The sequence below is a fragment of the Gorilla gorilla genome, chromosome 20, assembly GCF_029281585.2.
Source record: "Gorilla gorilla gorilla isolate KB3781 chromosome 20, NHGRI_mGorGor1-v2.1_pri, whole genome shotgun sequence".
In the NCBI taxonomy this organism is placed as follows: Eukaryota; Metazoa; Chordata; class Mammalia; order Primates; family Hominidae; genus Gorilla; species Gorilla gorilla.
In genome coordinates, this window is record NC_073244.2 from 60587501 (window position 1) to 60604335 (window position 16835).

Genomic DNA, 16835 nt, shown 5'->3' on the forward strand with positions numbered 1-16835 from the left:
GCTTGGCCAGTGTAAGCTCCAAGGCTGTGCTTGAGGAAACAGAGGCCCAGAAAGGCAGTAACGTCTAGGACCTCATGGCTTTCTGTGCTCTTTCAAAACCCAGACGTCCATTCAGAGCGGACTTTTCCACGATTTTCTACGATTCTATGAAGCTCTCCTACTTTCCCCACAGTTTCAAAAGAAGGAAACAAAATTGTTTATAATATCTTGCTTTATAGGCTGGGCACCGTGGCTCACGCCTGTAATCCCAGCACTTTGGGAGGCCAAGGCGGGCAGATGGCCTGAGCTCAGGAGTACGAGACCAGCCTGGGTAACACAGTGATACCCCATCTCTACTAAAATACAAAAAATTAGCTGGGCATGGTGGCGTGCGTCTGTAGTCCCAGCTACTTGGGAGGCTGAGCAGGAGAATCGCTTGAACCCGGGAGGTGGAGGTTGCAGTGAGCCAAGATCGCGTCACTGCATTCCAGCCTGGGTGAGGAAGGGAGACTCCGTCTCAAATAATAATAATAGGCTGGGCGCGGTGGCTCACGCCTGTAATCCCAACACTTTGGGAGGCCGAGGTGGGCGAATCACCCGAGGTCAGGAGTTCGAGACCAGCCTGACCAACATGGAGAAACCTCGTCTCTGCTAAAAATACAAAATTAGCTGGGCGTGGTGGCTCATGCCTGTAATCCCAGCTACTTGGGAGGCTGAGGCAGGAAAATCGCTTGAACCCGGGAGATGGAGGTTGCAGTGAGCCAAGATCACGCCATTGCACTCCAGCCTGGGCAACAGAGCGAAACTCTGTTGCAAAAATAATAATAATGGGCTGGGCACAGTGGCTCACACCTGTAATCCCAGCACTTTGGGAGGCCGAGATGGGTGGATCATCAGGTCAAGACATCGAGACCACCCTGGTTAACACAGTGAAACCCCATCTCTACTAAATATACAAAAAATTAGCCGGGTGTGGTGGCAGGCGCCTGTAGTCCCAGCTACTCAGGAGGCTGAGGCAGGAGGATGGCATGAACCTGGGAGGTGGAGCTTGTAGTGAGCCAAGATCGCGCCACTGCACTCCAGCCTGGACGACAGAGCAAGACTCCATCTCAAAAAAAATAAAAAAAATAAAAAAAATAATAATAATAATAATAATACCTTGCTTTATATTCCACCTTAATCTGGCACCATTTGTCACCTGGGCACTCGACCCTGGCCCCACCTTGTCCCTTCATACTCACCGTGTTCCATACTCAACTCAGCATCTAGCCCTCAAACCCATCTTCCCTACGTCCTCATCTCAGGAATGGCCCCTCTGTCCACCCAGTCAATAAGGCAGACCCACAGGTACTGTCCTTGTCCCTTCCTGCTCCTCCCATCTCACAGGCCATCAGCCCCCGAGCTTCATGTCCCACGTCCAGCCTCCTGACTCTCTGCTGAGCCTCCCCGACCGTCCTCCTGGCCCCAGCTATAGCTCAAGCTTCGGCACCCCCAAACACCATCACTGCAGTCTCTTCTCTCCTCTCCACTCTGCCCCCACCCACTCCCAGAGAGTCTGTTTTTGTTTTTTGAGACAGGGTCGTCATCTGTCACCCAGGCTGGAGTGCAGTGGTGCCATCACAGCTCACTTCAGCTTTGAGACCTCCCAGGCTCAAGCGATCCTCCTGCCTCAGCCTCCCGAGTAGCTGGGACTACAGGCACACAGTACCATACCCAGCTAATTTTTTATAGACATGGGGTCTCACTATGCTGCCCAGGCTGGTCTCAAACTCCTGGGCTCAAGCGAACCTCCTTCCTTAGTCTTCCAAGGTGCTGTGATAATAGGCATGAGCCTTCACGCTTGGCCAGAGAGTCTTTTTTTATCCACATAACTGACCCTGGTCCTCTGCTGCCTCTCAAGGACAGCCTTAGCCCCTCTGCCTGGCATTTGAGGTCCTGGGTGGTTTGGCCCTACCTGCCTCACTGGCCTTGTCTCCAACACTCCCTTCATGCCAATGATACATACCAACCCTGCGAGCCTCTGACCTCTCTCCAAACATGCCCCTTGCAATGGGCTTGAGAATTATACAGACTCACATGAAAAGCCTGACCCCTGCTACTAGCTGGATGACCTTGGGCAAGCCATTTCTCCTCTCTCTGAGCCTCAGTCTCTTCATCTGCAAAATGGGGTGATAATCCTTGCAGGCAGGGAAGGGAGATGAAGGGCAAAAGAGTACACCAACTGCCCAGCACTGGGCCTGCCTATGCTAGACTCTTAAGAAGGATTCATGGGCCAGGGGCGGTGGCTCACACCTGTAATCCCAGCACTTTGGGAGGCCGAGGCAGGCAGATCACGAGGTCAGAAGGTTGAGACCATCCTGGCCAACATGGTGAAACCCCATCTCTACTAAAAATACAAACATTAGCCAGGCATGGTGGCAGGTGCCTGTAGTCCCAGCTTCTCGGGAGGCTGAGGCAGGAGAATCGCTTGAACCCGGGGGTTGCAGTGAGCCGAGATCACACCACTGCACTCCAACCTGGGCGACAGAGCGAGACACTGTCTCAAAAAAAAAAAAAAAAAAAAAAAAGACGCATTCATGACCTTGCCCTTCTTTCTTGCTGAAATTCCATCCATTCAACTCTGCTATCCCCAAGCCTATCAGCTATCTCCAGTTCCCCCAGCGGACTGTGATCACTTCCACTCCTGCTGGGCTTACACCACCACCCCTCAAACCACATCTTGCAGAGCTGCCGTATTTTCTCCCAGGAGGCTGCTGAGTTAACTTCCGCAGAGTGAATCAGATTTGCCCACTGAGAGTTACCTTATATTGAAGGATGTACCCCCAGAGGAAATGGAATCATATTAAGAGGAGATCCCTCTTATTGGGCCCCCACCGGGACCGGGCACAACTCATACCTTGCCTTGGAGGCTTATAACACTCCTGTAAGATATTATCTCCACTTTCCACAGAGAGAAACTGGGGCTCAGAGAGGGGAAGCTGCTTTCTCAAGACCACACAGCAAGAAAGGGCCAAGCTGGTTTGTTTCTTTTTGATTGTTTGTTTTTGAGACAGAGTCTCGCTCTGTCGCCCAGGCTGGAGTGCAGTGGCACGATCTTGGCTCACGGCAACCTCCACCTCCTGGGTTCAAGCGATTCTCCTGCCTCAGCCTCCCAACTAGTTGGGATTACAGGCGCCCGCCACCACGCCCAGCTAATTTTTGTATTTTTAGTAGAGACAGGGTTTCGCCATGTTGGCCAGGCTGATCTCGAACTCCTGACCTCAAGTGATCCTACCTCAGCCTCCCAAAATGTTGGGATTATAGGCGTGAGCCACTGCACCCAGCCCAAGCTGGTATTTAAATTCAGTTTTGTCTGATTCCAAAGCAAAAGTAACTTGCTCTTTCTACCCTACCACAGCCTGTACTATACCTAGCACTTTGGGAGGTCAAGGCAGGAGGATCTCTTCAGCCCAAGAGTTCAAGACCAGCCCAGGCAACATAGGGAGACCCTATCCCTACAAAAAAATTAAAAATAAATTAGCCTGGTGTGGTGGCACACAGCTACTCAGAGGCTGATGCGAGAGAATCACTTGAGCCCAGGAGGTCAAGGCTGCAGTGAGCTATGATTGTCCCACTGCACTCCAGCCTGGACAACAGAGTGAGACTGTCTCAAAAAATACCTAAAAATGAATTAAGGCCGGGCGCGGTGGCTCACACCTGTAATCCAAGTACTTTGGGAGGCCGAGGCGGGTGGATCACCTGAGGTCAGGAGTTCAAAACCAGCCTGGCCAACATGGCGAAACCCTGTCTGTACTAAAAATACAAAAATTAGCCGGGTGCGGTTGTGGGCACCTGTAATCCCAGCTACTCAGGAGGCTGAGGCAGGAGAATCGCTTAAACCCGGGAGGAGGCTGCAGTGAGCTGAGATGGCGCCATTGCACTCCAGCCTGGGCGACAGACAAAGACTCTTTAAAAAAAAAAAAAAAGAGGCCGGGCGCCGTGGCTCACGCCTGTAACCCCAGCACTTTGGGAGGCCGAGGCGGGTGGATCACAAGGTCAGGAGATCGAGACCATCCTGGCTAACACGGTGAAACTCTATCTCTACTAAAAATACAAAAAATTCTTCGGGCATGGTGGCGGGCGCCTGTAGTCCCAGCTACTCGGGAGGCTGAGGCAGGAGAATGGCATGAACCCGGGAGGCGGAGCTTGTAGTAAGCCGAGATCGCGCCACTGCACTCCAGCCTGGGCGACAGAGCGAGACTCTGTCTCAAAAAAAAAAAAAAGAAAAAAGAAAGAAAGAAATAATTAAAATAAGAAAAAATTAAAATATATACCACACCACAAACATGGGTGGGGAGCTGAGGCAGAATGCTGTATATATTGCCACCGTGTATCTGGGGAGTTTTTATCTTAGTGTATATTTCCCCCATAAAATTCTTCTGGGCTAAGCACAATGGCTCACGCCTGTAATCCCAGCACGTTGGGAGGCCGAGCTGGGCAGATAGCTTTAGCCCAGGAGTTCGAGACCAGCCTGGGCAACATAGTGAAACCCCATCTCTACTAAAAATACAAAAAAGGCTGGGCACAGTGGCTCATGCCTGTAATCCCAGCACTTTGGGAGGCCGAGGCAGGTGGATCACCCGAGGTCGGGAGTTCGAGACCAGCCTGACCAATATGGAGAAACCCCATCTCTACTAAAACTACAAAATTAGCCAGGTGTGGTGGCGCATGCCTGTAATCCCAGCTACTTGGGAGGCTGAGGCAGGAGAATCGCTTGAGCCCGGAAGGCGGAGGTTGCAGTGAGCTGAGATGGCACTACTGCACTCCAGCCCGGACAACAAGAGTGAAACTCCGTCTCAAAACAAACAAACAAAAAAAAGCCAGGCATGATGGCACATGCCTGTGGTCCCAGCTACTTGTGGGGCTGAGGTGAGAGGATCTCTTGAGCCCAGGAGGTCAAGACTGTAGTGGGCCAAGATCACACCACTGCACTCCAGCCTGAACAACAGAGCGAGGCCTTATCTCAAAAAAAAAAAGAAAAAAGTTCTTCTGACACCAAAAATGACCCTCCCCACACAGAGCCCTGGGAATCTTCCTGAATACTTATCTATCCCACTCGTTAGCTTACTAAATCCAAATTCTACTGACTTATCAAGGTCCAGTTTATTTGATTTATTTATTTAGGTTTTTGTTTTTTTTTGAGACAGAGTCTTGCCCTATCACCCAGGCTGGAGTGCAGTGGCACAATCTCTGCCTCCTGGGTTCGAGCGATTCCCCTGCCTCAGCCACCCAAGTAGCTGGGATTACAGGTGTGCGCCACCATCCCCAACTTATTATTTGTATTTTTTATAGAGGTGGCATTTCACCATGCTGCCCAGGCTGGTCACTCCTGGGCTCAAGCGATCTTCCCTCCTCAGCCTCCCAAAGTGCTGAAATTACACGTGTGAGCCACTGTGCCTGGCCAAGGTCCAGTTTAAATGCCAACTTCTCTGGCCAGGTGCAGTGGCTCACACCTGTAATCCCAGCACTTTGGGAGGCCGAGGTGGGTGGATCATGAGGTCAGGAGTTCGAGGCCAGCCTGACCAACATGGTGAAACCCCGTCTCTACTAAAAATACAAAAATCAGCCGGGTGTGATGGCACGTGCCTGTAATCCCAGCTACTCAGGAGGGTGAGGCAGGAGAATCGCTTGAACCCGGGAGGCGGAGGTTGCAGTGAGCCAAGCTCGCACCACTGCACTCCAGCCTGGGTGACAGAGCAAGACTCTGCCTCAAAATACACACACACACACACACACACAACTTTTCCTTGAAGTTTTCCTTCTAACGACAGTGATTCTTGCCCGTGCTTCTGTCTTAAATTTTACCTAAGGTTGTATCCAAACAATCCTAGTGGGATCTGGGGTCTTTGAGAGCAGGAAATGGGTTGGCTTTAGTCTCTGGAGCCTAGGATTGTATTTGTTGACTAAATAAAGGAGGCTGGCATGGTGGCTCATGCCTGTAATCCCAGCATTTTGGGAGACTGAGGCAGGAGGATCAGTTGAGGCCAGGAGTTCACGACCAGCATGGGCAACAGGGCAAGACCTCGTCTGTACAAAAAAAAAAAAAAAAAATTTTTTCTAATTTACCAGGTGTAGTGGTGGGTGGGTGTGTTCCCAGCTACTTGGAAGGCTGGGGTGGGAGGATCACTTGAGCCTGGGAGGTTGAGGCTGCAGTGAGCCGTGATCACACCACTGTACTCCAGCTTGGCCTACAGAGCAAGACCCTGTCTCAATAAGTAAATAAATAAATAAGACCCTCCCCAGCCTCTTCCAGGTATGCATTATGCTCCCCCGCCTTGGTTTTCATCATTCCGTCCTCCAAGCTGCCATTTCTAGTGAAATATCTGGACTTCCTCACTGGGAGACAGTGCTTTGGTTCATGTCTAGCCAGAGTGCTTCACGTATATTGGAAGCACGTAGGGAAGGAAGAATGGGTGGGTGGATGGATAGATGGAAGTACAGTTGGATGGATGAATGAAAAGATGGATGGGTAGATGGGTAAATGGATGGAAGATGGGTGGATGGAGGAATGAGTGAATGGAATTGTCAGTGGATGTGTGGATGGACAGGTGAGAAGATGGATGGATGGAGGAATGGGCGGATGCAATTCTCAGGAATTTTCAGTGGATGTGTAGATGAACAGGTGAGAAGATGGGTGGATGGAAGAATGAGTGAATGGAATTGTCAGTGGATGTGTGGATGGACAGGTGAGAAGATGGATGGATGGAAGAATGAGTGAATGGAATTGTCAGTGGATGTGTGGATGGACAGGTGAGAAGATGGATGGATGGAGGAATGGGCGGATGCAATTCTCAGGAATTTTCAGTGGATGTGCGGATGGACAGGTGAGAAGATGGATGGATGGAAGAATGAGTGAATGGAATTGTCAGTGGATGTGTGGACGGACAGGTGAGAAGACGGATGAAGGAATGAGCAGATGGAATTCTCAGGAATTTTCAGTGGATGTGCGGATGGACAGGTGAGAAGATGGATGGATGGAGGAATGAGCAGATGGCATTCTCAGGAATTGTCAGTGGATGCATGGATGGACAGGTGAGAAGATGGATGGATGGAGGAATGAGTGAATGGAATTTTCAGTGGATGTGTGGATGGCCAGGTGAGAAGATGGATGGATGGAAGAATGAGTGAATGGAATTGTCAGTGGATGTGTGGATGGCCAGGTGAGAAGACGGATGGAGGAATGAGCGGATGACATTCTCAGGAATTGTCAGTGGATGTGTGGATGGACAGGTGAGAAGATGGATGGATGGAAGAATGAGTGAATGGAATTTTCAGTGGATGTGTGGATGGCCAGGTGAGAAGACGGATGGAGGAATGAGCTGATGGCATTCTCAGGAATTGTCAGTGGATGTGTGGATGGACAGGTGAAAGGATGGATGGATGAAAGAATGAGGGATGACTGGAAGGATGATAGGTAAAGAGATGGAAAGATCGATCTGTACATGTGGATGGATGGAAAGATGAAAGAATGGATGGATGGATCCAACAGAGGAAAGCAGATGCTGGAACATAATGAAAGCATCTGGGAAAACTGCCCAAATAGCACCATGCAAAGCCCCAAAGGGGAAAAATATTAAGAGGGGTAAAGGGGGCATGGGCCTTGGATTAGAGAGGATGGATGAAGTGCCCAGGCCAGGAAAGGTGTCTAAGGTTGAACTGAGAGGGGGAAGACTGGAGGGTACAACTTTTACCCTTCACAAGGGCCTTCAAAACTATGGTCTCGAATTCCTCAGACCCATCCTCAGAAGAATAGACTGTCAGGAGCTCCTTCCGGGTCATAATCCTCTCCACCTGTGGAATAGCCAGTTCTGCATCCCTAGCCCGGCTCCATCCCCAGCTCCTGTTGGGCCCTGTCCAAAGGGATGGAGGAGGCCATTCCCCTCCAAGACCTAATAGTCTATATGCCCAGCACCCTCTACTCCCGGAACCTGGAAGTCCAGGCCCCCAGCCCCTCCTCCCTCAGACCCAGGAGCCCAAGTCCCCAGTTCCCTCCCATCTCAGGATCCAGAGTTGGGCCCCCAGTGTCATACCTGGGCCTGCAGGACCTCAAGGTCCCCTTTGGGAAAGAAACGCCTGATTCGATCTCGGGCTTCGCCTTGCCTGGCTCCCCCACTCCCTGGGGCCAGAGTGTCTTCCAGGGTCTCCGCCAGGCAGTCCGCAGCTCCCCCTGAGCCAGCCACGAGGAGACAGGGGAGCTGAGCCTGGGTGGCGTTCTCTATTCGCTACAGAATAAAGGCATTCTTTATTCATCACGTCAGAGAAGGCAGGATATTCACCCTACCCAGAGTCAGACCCCCAGACCCTCCCTAAGACTCAGGACCCAGGAGTCCTGGCCCCCAACCCTCCTTCCCCCTTAGACCTGGGCATCCGGGCCCCTATACCGTCAACATCTTCTCATCACCATCAATCAGGAGGAGCAGGACAGGGATGTCAATTCCAGTCCCTGAGGCAAGAAGAGAAGGGGGCTTGATTACCTCCCATCAGCCTTTGCTGGAGATAGGAGAAAACCACATTTCCCAGGAGTCCCTGGGGCAAACATCAGCCTTGTCCTAATCTTCTGTTCAGAGGCTCATTGGAATTGTCATTCCTTTTTTTACTTAATTATGTATTTATTTTAGAAATGGGGGTCTTGCTATGTTGGCCAGGGTGGTCTCAAACTCCTGGCCTCAAGCAATCCTCCCAACTTGGACTCCCAAAGTGCTGGGATTATAGGCATGAGCCACCGCATCAGCCTAATTTCTGAAACAGCGTGTCACTCTGTCGCCCAGGATGGAGTGCAGGGGCATGATCACACCTCACTACATCTTGACCCTCCTACTTTAGCCTTCTAAGTAGCTGGGACCACAGGCACACACCACCGTGCCCAGCTAACTTTTTAATTTTTGGTAGAGACGGGGATCTTGCCATCTTGCCCAGGCTGGTCTCGAACTCCTGGACTCAAGAGATCCTCCCATCTTGGCCTCCCAAAGTGCTGGGATTACAGCTGTGAGCCAGCGCGCCCGGCCAGAATTGTCATGTCTTTGGACACTTCAGGAGGGAGCTAGATTTTGAAGACAGTAATGCTTAACTTCCCCAGGGAGGAGGGGGCTGAGGACCTAGACTCCTGAGTCCCTGAATGAGGCAGGTGTTTCTTGTATGAGTCAATCCTGTCATTGATTAACCATCCAGGAGCCAGAGGGAGTGAAAGTTCAAATAGAAAGTAAAGGAAATGGGAATAGAAAGGGCTATCTAACCACAATATAGATATTTACCAAAATCCAATTGCACCATAAAGATAGCACTATACAACTCTACTTCCACTAAAATTAGAAACTAGGCCAGGTGCAGTGGCTCACGCCTGTAATCCCAGCACTTTGGGAGGCCGAGGCGGGTGGATCACCTGAGGTCAAGAGTTCAAGACCAGCCTGGCCAACATGGTGAAACCCCATCTCTACCAAAAATACAAAAATTAGCTGGGAGTGGTGGCTCGTGCCTATAGTCCCAGCTACTTGGGAGGCTGAGGCAGGAAAAACGCTTGAACCTAGGAGGCAGAAGTTGCAGTGAGCTGAGATCACGCCACTGCACTCCAGCCTGAGCACAGAGCGGGACTCCGTCTCAAAAAAATAAATAAATAAATTAGAAACTAGACCACATTACCACTAACACTGTATTCATCCTGGAGTTTTGAGCTAACTTAATAATGCAAAAAAATGAAATCACTGAAGTGAAAATTGATTTTTTGGTTTTTGGTTTTTTGTAAAGCTGGAAGGGACAAAAGTACCTATTTGAAGAAAACATGACTTGTATTCCCAGAAAATTGGAAAACTCCACCAAAAATAAAAATAAAAATCAATAAGAAAATTTGGTAAGAGGATTGATACAAGAAAAATACACAAAAGTCAAAAACTTTTCTCAAACCTAGTAATGTATCTTGTTCATGTTTTGATAAAATTATAAGATATTGGCTGGCTGGGCGCAGTGGCTCATGCCCGTAATCCCAGCACTTTGGGAGGCTGAGGCAGGTGGACCACTTTAGACCAGGAGTTTGAGGCCACCTGGGCTGCATGGCAAAACCCTGTCTCTACAAAAAACTTTAAAAATTAGCCGGAGCCAGGTGCAGTGGCTCACGTCTGTAATCCTAGCACTTTGGTAGGCTGAGGCGGACGAATCACTTGAGGTCAGAAGTTCAAAAACAGCCTAGCCAACAAGGTGAAACCTCATCTCTACTAAAAATACAAACATTAGGCCGGGCGCGGTGGCTCACACCTGTAGTCCCAGCACTTCGGGAGGCCAAAGCAGGCAGATCACAAGGTCAGGAGATCAAGACCATCCTGGCTAACACGGTAAAACCCTGTCTACTAAAAATACAAAAATTAGCCGGGTGTGATGGCACGTGCCTGTAATCCCAGCTACTCAGGAGTCTGAGGCAGGAGAATTGCTTGAACCCGGGAGGCGGAGGTTGCAGTGAGCCAAGATCGCGCCACTGCACTCCAGCCTTGGTGACAGAGCGAGACTCCGTCTCAAAAAAAAAAATTAGCCGGGCATTGTGCCACATGCCTGTGGTCCCACATACTCAGGAGGCTGAGGCGGGAGAATCACTTGAGCCCAGGAGGCAGAGGTTGCAGTAAGCTGTGATTGCACCACTGCACTCCAGCTTGGGCAATAGAGAGAGACCCTGTCTGAAAAAAAAAAAAAAAAAAAAAGAAAAAGAAAAAAAGAAAGAAAATTATGAGATACCTGGGAATTAATTCATCCAGAAAGGTACAGGATATTTATGAGGAATCTTACAAATCTTATTTAAGGACAGGTCTAATAAATGGAAAAACTAACAGTAAGTCAACTTGTCACAAATTAACACATAAATTCAATACAGGCTGGAGAAAGAGGGGGGTTGAGGGGAAGTTTGGAGGTGTTTATCTTATTTTGAATAGAATAGAATAATTTTAAACTTCATATGGAAAAATAAGTGTCAGAGAAGAGCCAAGAAATTTCTCAGAAAGGACAGTGAGAAGGAGCTTTCACTAACATATATTAAAACATCTTTATTTATTTATTTATTTATTTACTTATTTACTTTTATGTTTGAGACAGGGTCTCACTCTGTCACCCAGGCTGGAGTGCAGAGATACCTTCTCGGCTCACTGCAGCCTTGACTTCCTGAACTCAAGTGATCCTCCCACCTCAGCCTCCCCAATAGCTGGGACCACAGGCCTGTGCCACCATGCCTGGCAATTTTTAAAAATTTTTTTTGTAGAGATGGGGTTTCACTATGTTGCCAGGCTGGTCTTGAATTCCTGAGTTCAAGTGATCCACCCGCCTGGGCCTCCCAAAGTGCTGGATTACAGGCGTGAGCCACCACACTTAGCCTCAAAACATCTTGAAACTGCTGTAATCAAAGCATAGTTTGGCCCCAGGAGTATAAAAGTAGAGAAATGCAAAAAAAAAAAAAAAAAAAAAAAAACCCAAAAAAAACCAAAAAACAGATTTCAACAGATAAAGGATCTGAATACACAACCACAAGAATTTCTATTCAGCTAGGAAAGGATGGTTTATTTATTAAATGGTCATAAAGAAAACATAGCTTCTCATTTGGATGAACAGAAATACAGACTCCTGACCTCAAAATATGTAAAAATCATTTCCAGATGGATTAAAGGTTTACATATAAAACTATGAGATATTAAAAGATGACTTAGGAGAATATTTGTCTTGGAGTGGGATGAGCCTTTCTAAGACAGGCAGCCAAGGGGTTATGAAAGAGACAAAAGCTATATCTAACCCCATAAAAACGATAGGACTTTTTATAGCAATAGACACTATATAAAAGTCGCTTTTTACATTTTGTTGCTGGGCGCGATGGCTTACGCCTGTAATCCCAGCACTTTGGGAGGCCAAGGTAGGTGGATTGCTTGAGCTCAGGACTTCGAGACCATCCTGGGCAACACGGCAAAACAACGCTTCTACCAAAAATACAAAAAATTAGCTGGGCGTGGTGTGGTGATGTGCACCTGTGGTTCTGGCTACTCAGCAGGCTGAGGTGGAAGGATCCCTTGAGCCCAGGAGGCGGAGGTTGCAGTGAGCCAAGATCACACCACTGCACTCCAGCCTGGGTGACAGAGTGAGACCCTATCTCAAAAAAAAAAAAAAAAAAAGACATTTTATTCAGCATCATTTGTAGTGTCAAACATTAGTAAACCTTAGATATCCATCAACTGGGAAATTTTTATTTATTTATTTTTTAAACTGTAATCCCATGAAAGATTAGATTGGGGAATTTTTTTTTTAAGAGGAAGTCTCGCTCTGTCACCCAGGCTGGAGTGCAGTGGCATGATCTTGGCTCACTGCAACCTCCGCCTCCCAGGTTCAAGTGATTCTCCTGCCTCAGCCTCCCGAGTAGCTGGGATAACAGACACGCGGCACCATGCCCTGCTAATTGTTTGTATTTTTAGCAGAGATGGGGTTTCACCATGTTGGCCAGGCTGGGCTCGAACCCCTGACCTCAGGTGATCTTCCTGCCTCAGCCTCCCAAAGTGCTGGGATTACAGGTGTAAGCCACCGCACCTGGCCTTAGATTGGGGAAATTTTTAAATAACAGATGGGGACAAACACGGTGGCTCATGCCTGTAATCCTAGCACTTTGGGTGGCCAAGGTTGATGGACCACTTTAGCCTAGGAGTTCAAGACTGGCCTGGGCAACATAGGGAGACCTCCTCTCTACAAAGAATACAAAAATTAGCTCAGTGTGGTGGCATGTGCCTATTGTCCCAGTTATTCAGGAGGCTGAGGTGGGAGGATCACCTGAGCCTGGGGAGGTTGAGACTGCAGTGAGCCATGATCGTGCCATTGCACACAGCCTGGGTGACAGAGAGGCCCGGTCTCAAAAAAGAAAAAGCAGAGGGTACATCTTTACTAAGGAAGATCATGCAGCAATTAGGAGAATAAGCAAGATGGAGAAGTTTGAATCTAAAAGGATGGTCATGAAAAATGTGTACGCCGGGTGCGGTGGCTAACGCCTGTAATCCCAGCACTTTGGGAGGCCAAGGCGGGCAGATCACCTGAAGTCAGGAGCTCAAGACCAGCCTGGCCAACATGGTGAAACCCCGTCTCTACTAAAAATACAAAAATTACCTGGTGTGGTGGCGGGCATCTGTAATCCCAGCTACTCGGGAGGCTGAGGCAGGAGAATTGCTTGAACCCAGGAGGCAGAGGCTGCAGTGAGCCGAGATCACGCCACTGCACTCCAGCCTGGACAACAGGGCAAAACTCCATCTCAAAAAAAAAAAAAAAATGCATCAAGCTGTCCACCTTCGTGAATTTTTCTGTATGTATGAGAGATTTCAAAATAAAGTCTGTTTGTTTGTTTGAGATGGAGTATTGCTTTGTCGCCCAGGCTGGAGTGCAGTGGCTTGATCTCGGCTCACTGCAACCTCCACCTCCCGGGTTCAAGCAGTTCTCTCACCTTAGCCTCCCAAGTAGCTGGGATTACAGGCACACGACACCACACCTGGCTAATTTATTTTTTATTTTTTATTCTTTATTATTATTATTTTTTTTTTTGGTAGAGACGAGGTCTTGCTCTGTTACCCAGGCTGGTCTTGAATTACTGGCCTCAAGCAATCCTCCTACCTCGGCCTCCCAAAGTGTTGGGATTACTGATGTGAGCTACCTCACTCTCAGACAGAAGTTTTTAAAACCATGAATAATGACAGGGAAAGACACTTAACCATAGGTAATTCCCCAAATCTCGACCAGACCAAACTACTGGGATCCTGAGCGCTGGGGTCGCAGGTTGTGGGTCGCGGGTTGTGGGTCGTGGGTTCAACCACTCACCTCCCACGCCTGTCTTCTGCTGTGAGATGTAGGACTCCAGGCGCAAGCGGAAGCGGTTCTCGCCCCCCAGGCAGCCGTGTGTGCCGTCGTCCACCAGGAAGAAGGCCGAGTAGTTGTAGTCCAGGGGAAACTGGACCCCGTCCTCCGGGTCGCCGCGCCACCGGTACCTCGCAGGGAACGAGCCCTAGGGGAAAAATGGCCAGACCAGGGCGTCTCCTCATCAGGGCCAGAAGGACGGACACGAGCCCCTCCTCCTCCCTCAGACCCAGGAGTCCAGACCCCAGCCCCTCCTCCCTCAGACCCAGGAGTCCAGACCCCAGCCCCTCCTCCCTCAGACCCAGGAGTCCAGACCCCAGCCTCTCCTCCGTCAGACCCAGGAGTCCGGGCCCCCGGCCCCTCCTTCCTCAGGCTTCAGGAGTCCAGGCCTCCAGCCCCCTTTTCCAAGTCCCTGGGTCACACCTTGGGGTTGGTGAGGGTGTCTCTATTCCGGACCACACCCCAGGGGGCCACACCCATGGCCACCACCTTGGTGCCCCCAGTGCTGGCCGTCTGATGGTCCCGTACAGCCACACCAACATGCCGGCCGATGCCCGTGTGCAGACCCCCAGTGACAATCCAGGCTCCTACACAGACGCCGAGGAACATGCAGAGGCAGGGGGAGAGAAACAAAGAATAAGACAGAGACACACACACACACTGGGCGGCGGGGGAGCCCACCCACAGTCGTGGGGGAGATGGCAGGCAGGCCGAGGCCCAGGAGACAGCCCCCACCCACCCTCGGTCACCTGTGCTCTGGGCAGCCCGCACCAGCCCACGACGCAGCAGGTCCTGCAGCCAGGTCTGGAGGACAGGGCCCCCCGATCCCCCCAGCACTGACACCACCAGGTTCGGGGCACGGAAGCCCCATGTGCGTGTGACCAGACTATAAACTGTAGCTGGATCCGTTCGGTCAGAGAGCCGGAGGAACTGTGGACACATGGGAGCGGGGGACACAGGGAGGGGGACAGAGACCCAGAGAGATGGGGACAGAGACCCAGAGAGATGGGACAGAGACCCAGAGAGATGGGGACAGAGACCCAGAGAGATGGGACAGAGACCCAGAGAGATGGGGACAGAGACCCAGAGAGAGGGGGAAACAGACCCAGAGAGAGGAAGACAGAGACCCAGAGAGACGGGGACAGAGACACAGAGAAAAGGGGAAACAGAGACCCAAAGAGACGAGGACAGAGACCCAGAGAAAAGGGGAAACAGAGACCCAGAGAGATGGGGACAGAGACCCAGAGAAAAGGGGAAACAGAGACCAGGAGAGACGGGGACAGAGACCCGGAGAAACAGGGACAGAGACCCAGAGAGACAGGGACAGAGACCCAGAGAAACAGGGACAGAGACCCAGAGAGACAAGGACAGAGACCCAGAGAGACGGGGACAGAGAACCAGAAAAAAGGGGAAACAGAGACCCGGAGAGACGGGGACAGAGACCCGGAGAAACAGGGACAGAGATCCAGAGAGACAGGGATAGAGACCCAGAGAAACAGGGACAGAGACCCAGAGAGACGGGGACAGAGACCCAGAGAGACAGGGACAGAGACCCAGAGAGACGGGGACAGAGACCCAGAGAAAAGGGGAAACAGAGACCCAGAGAGATGGGGACAGAGACCCGGAGAAACAGGGACAAAGACCCAGAGAGATAGGGACAGAGACCCAGAGAGATGGGGACAGAGACCCAGAGAAAAGGGGAAACAGAGACCCGGAGAGACGGGGACAGAGACCCGGAGAGACAGAGACCCACAGAGACGGGGACAGAGACCCAGAGAGACAGGGACAGCGACCCAGAGAAACAGGGACAGAGACCCAGAGAGACGGGGACAGAGAACCGGAGAGACAGAGACCCACAGAGACGGGGACAGAGACCCAGAGAGACAGGGACAGCGACCCAGAGAGACAGGGACAGAGACCCGGAGAGACGGGGACAGAGAACCGGAGAGACAGAGACCCACAGAGACGGGGACAGAGACCCAGAGAGACAGGGACAGCGACCCAGAGAGACAGGGACAGAGACCCAGAGAAAAGGGGAAACAGAAACCCGGAGAGACGGGGACGGAGACCCGGAGAAACAGGGACAGAGGCCCAGAGAGACAGAGACAGAGACAGAGACCCAGAGAGAGAGGGAGACAGAGACCCAGAGAGAGAGGGAGACAGAGACCCAGAGAGACAGAGACAGAGACCCAGAGAGAGGGGGACAGAGACCCAGAGAGAGAGGGAGACAGAGACCCAGAGAGAGAGGGGGACAGAGACCCAGAGAGAGAGGGAGACAGAGACCCAGAGAGAGAGGGGGACAGAGACCCAGAGAGAGAGGGACACGGAGACAGAGGGAGACAGAGACAAAGAGACGCAAAGAGAACGGGACCTCCTCAGAGAGAAGATAGGTGGGGCGGAGGGGACAAAGAGAGCCAAGACAGGGGTGGGCGGAGGGGGCCAGCGTTCAGCGCGGGCGTCCCGGCTCCACTCTGGAGCCCCGAGCATGCAGCCCCCTGGTGCCCGGGCCCCGCCCACACAGGCCCGCCTCACATTGCTGTGCTTGCGGCCGGCCCCCGTGAAGTCCAGCTCTCCGTAGGCATCGGTGGGCTTCTCCGTGGTGTGTGCATCGCTGTCCCACACGGTCACCACGGCTGCCCCGAAGGCATCCTCCATGGCCACTGCGGGGTGGGCGGTCCGGGGGCGCCCACACTGGCACAAGGTCCCTCTGGGGGTGCGAGGGCGGAGCGTGAACCCAGGGCTGCCCCCCGACCCCAGCATCCTGTCAGCGTGTTCATGCTCCTGTAGAGGGGGCTGTCGACACTGAGTCCACACCCGCAGAGGCAGGCAGAGTCCACGCTGCCCCTGGCCCTGGCTCTGACAGCCTCGGGGAGAGACTGGAGCCCAGGACGGTCCCCCTTCCCCACGGGAAGGAAGCCAGTGAGTCCAGAAAGCCTGAGCAGGAAGAAGCAGGTCACTGTCACCTGAGGAGC

The 16835-nt window shown here is 51.4% G+C and overlaps 1 protein-coding gene across 6 annotated transcripts in view; it reads right to left on the reverse strand.

The window, feature by feature from the left end:
- The window catches only part of TRPM4 (transient receptor potential cation channel subfamily M member 4), a 56794-nt gene that overhangs the window by 31974 nt on the left and 7985 nt on the right, over nucleotides 1-16835 (reverse strand). For 3 of the 6 annotated variants that reach the window (XM_055369984.2, XM_055369985.2, XM_055369987.2), the window contains exons 3-8: nucleotides 14613-16570; nucleotides 14287-14450; nucleotides 13828-14011; nucleotides 8400-8461; nucleotides 8049-8240; nucleotides 7710-7809 (exon numbers count right to left, since the gene is read on the reverse strand). In XM_055369984.2, the coding sequence (XP_055225959.1) occupies nucleotides 7710-7809; nucleotides 8049-8240; nucleotides 8400-8461; nucleotides 13828-14011; nucleotides 14287-14450; nucleotides 14613-16570 (2660 nt within the window). Of the gene's footprint in view, nucleotides 1-7709; nucleotides 7813-8048; nucleotides 8241-8399; nucleotides 8462-13827; nucleotides 14012-14286; nucleotides 14451-14612; nucleotides 16571-16835 lie in introns of those variants that run through there. The other 3 variants (XM_055369986.1, XM_055369988.1, XM_055369989.2) reach the window with 3 other exon arrangements.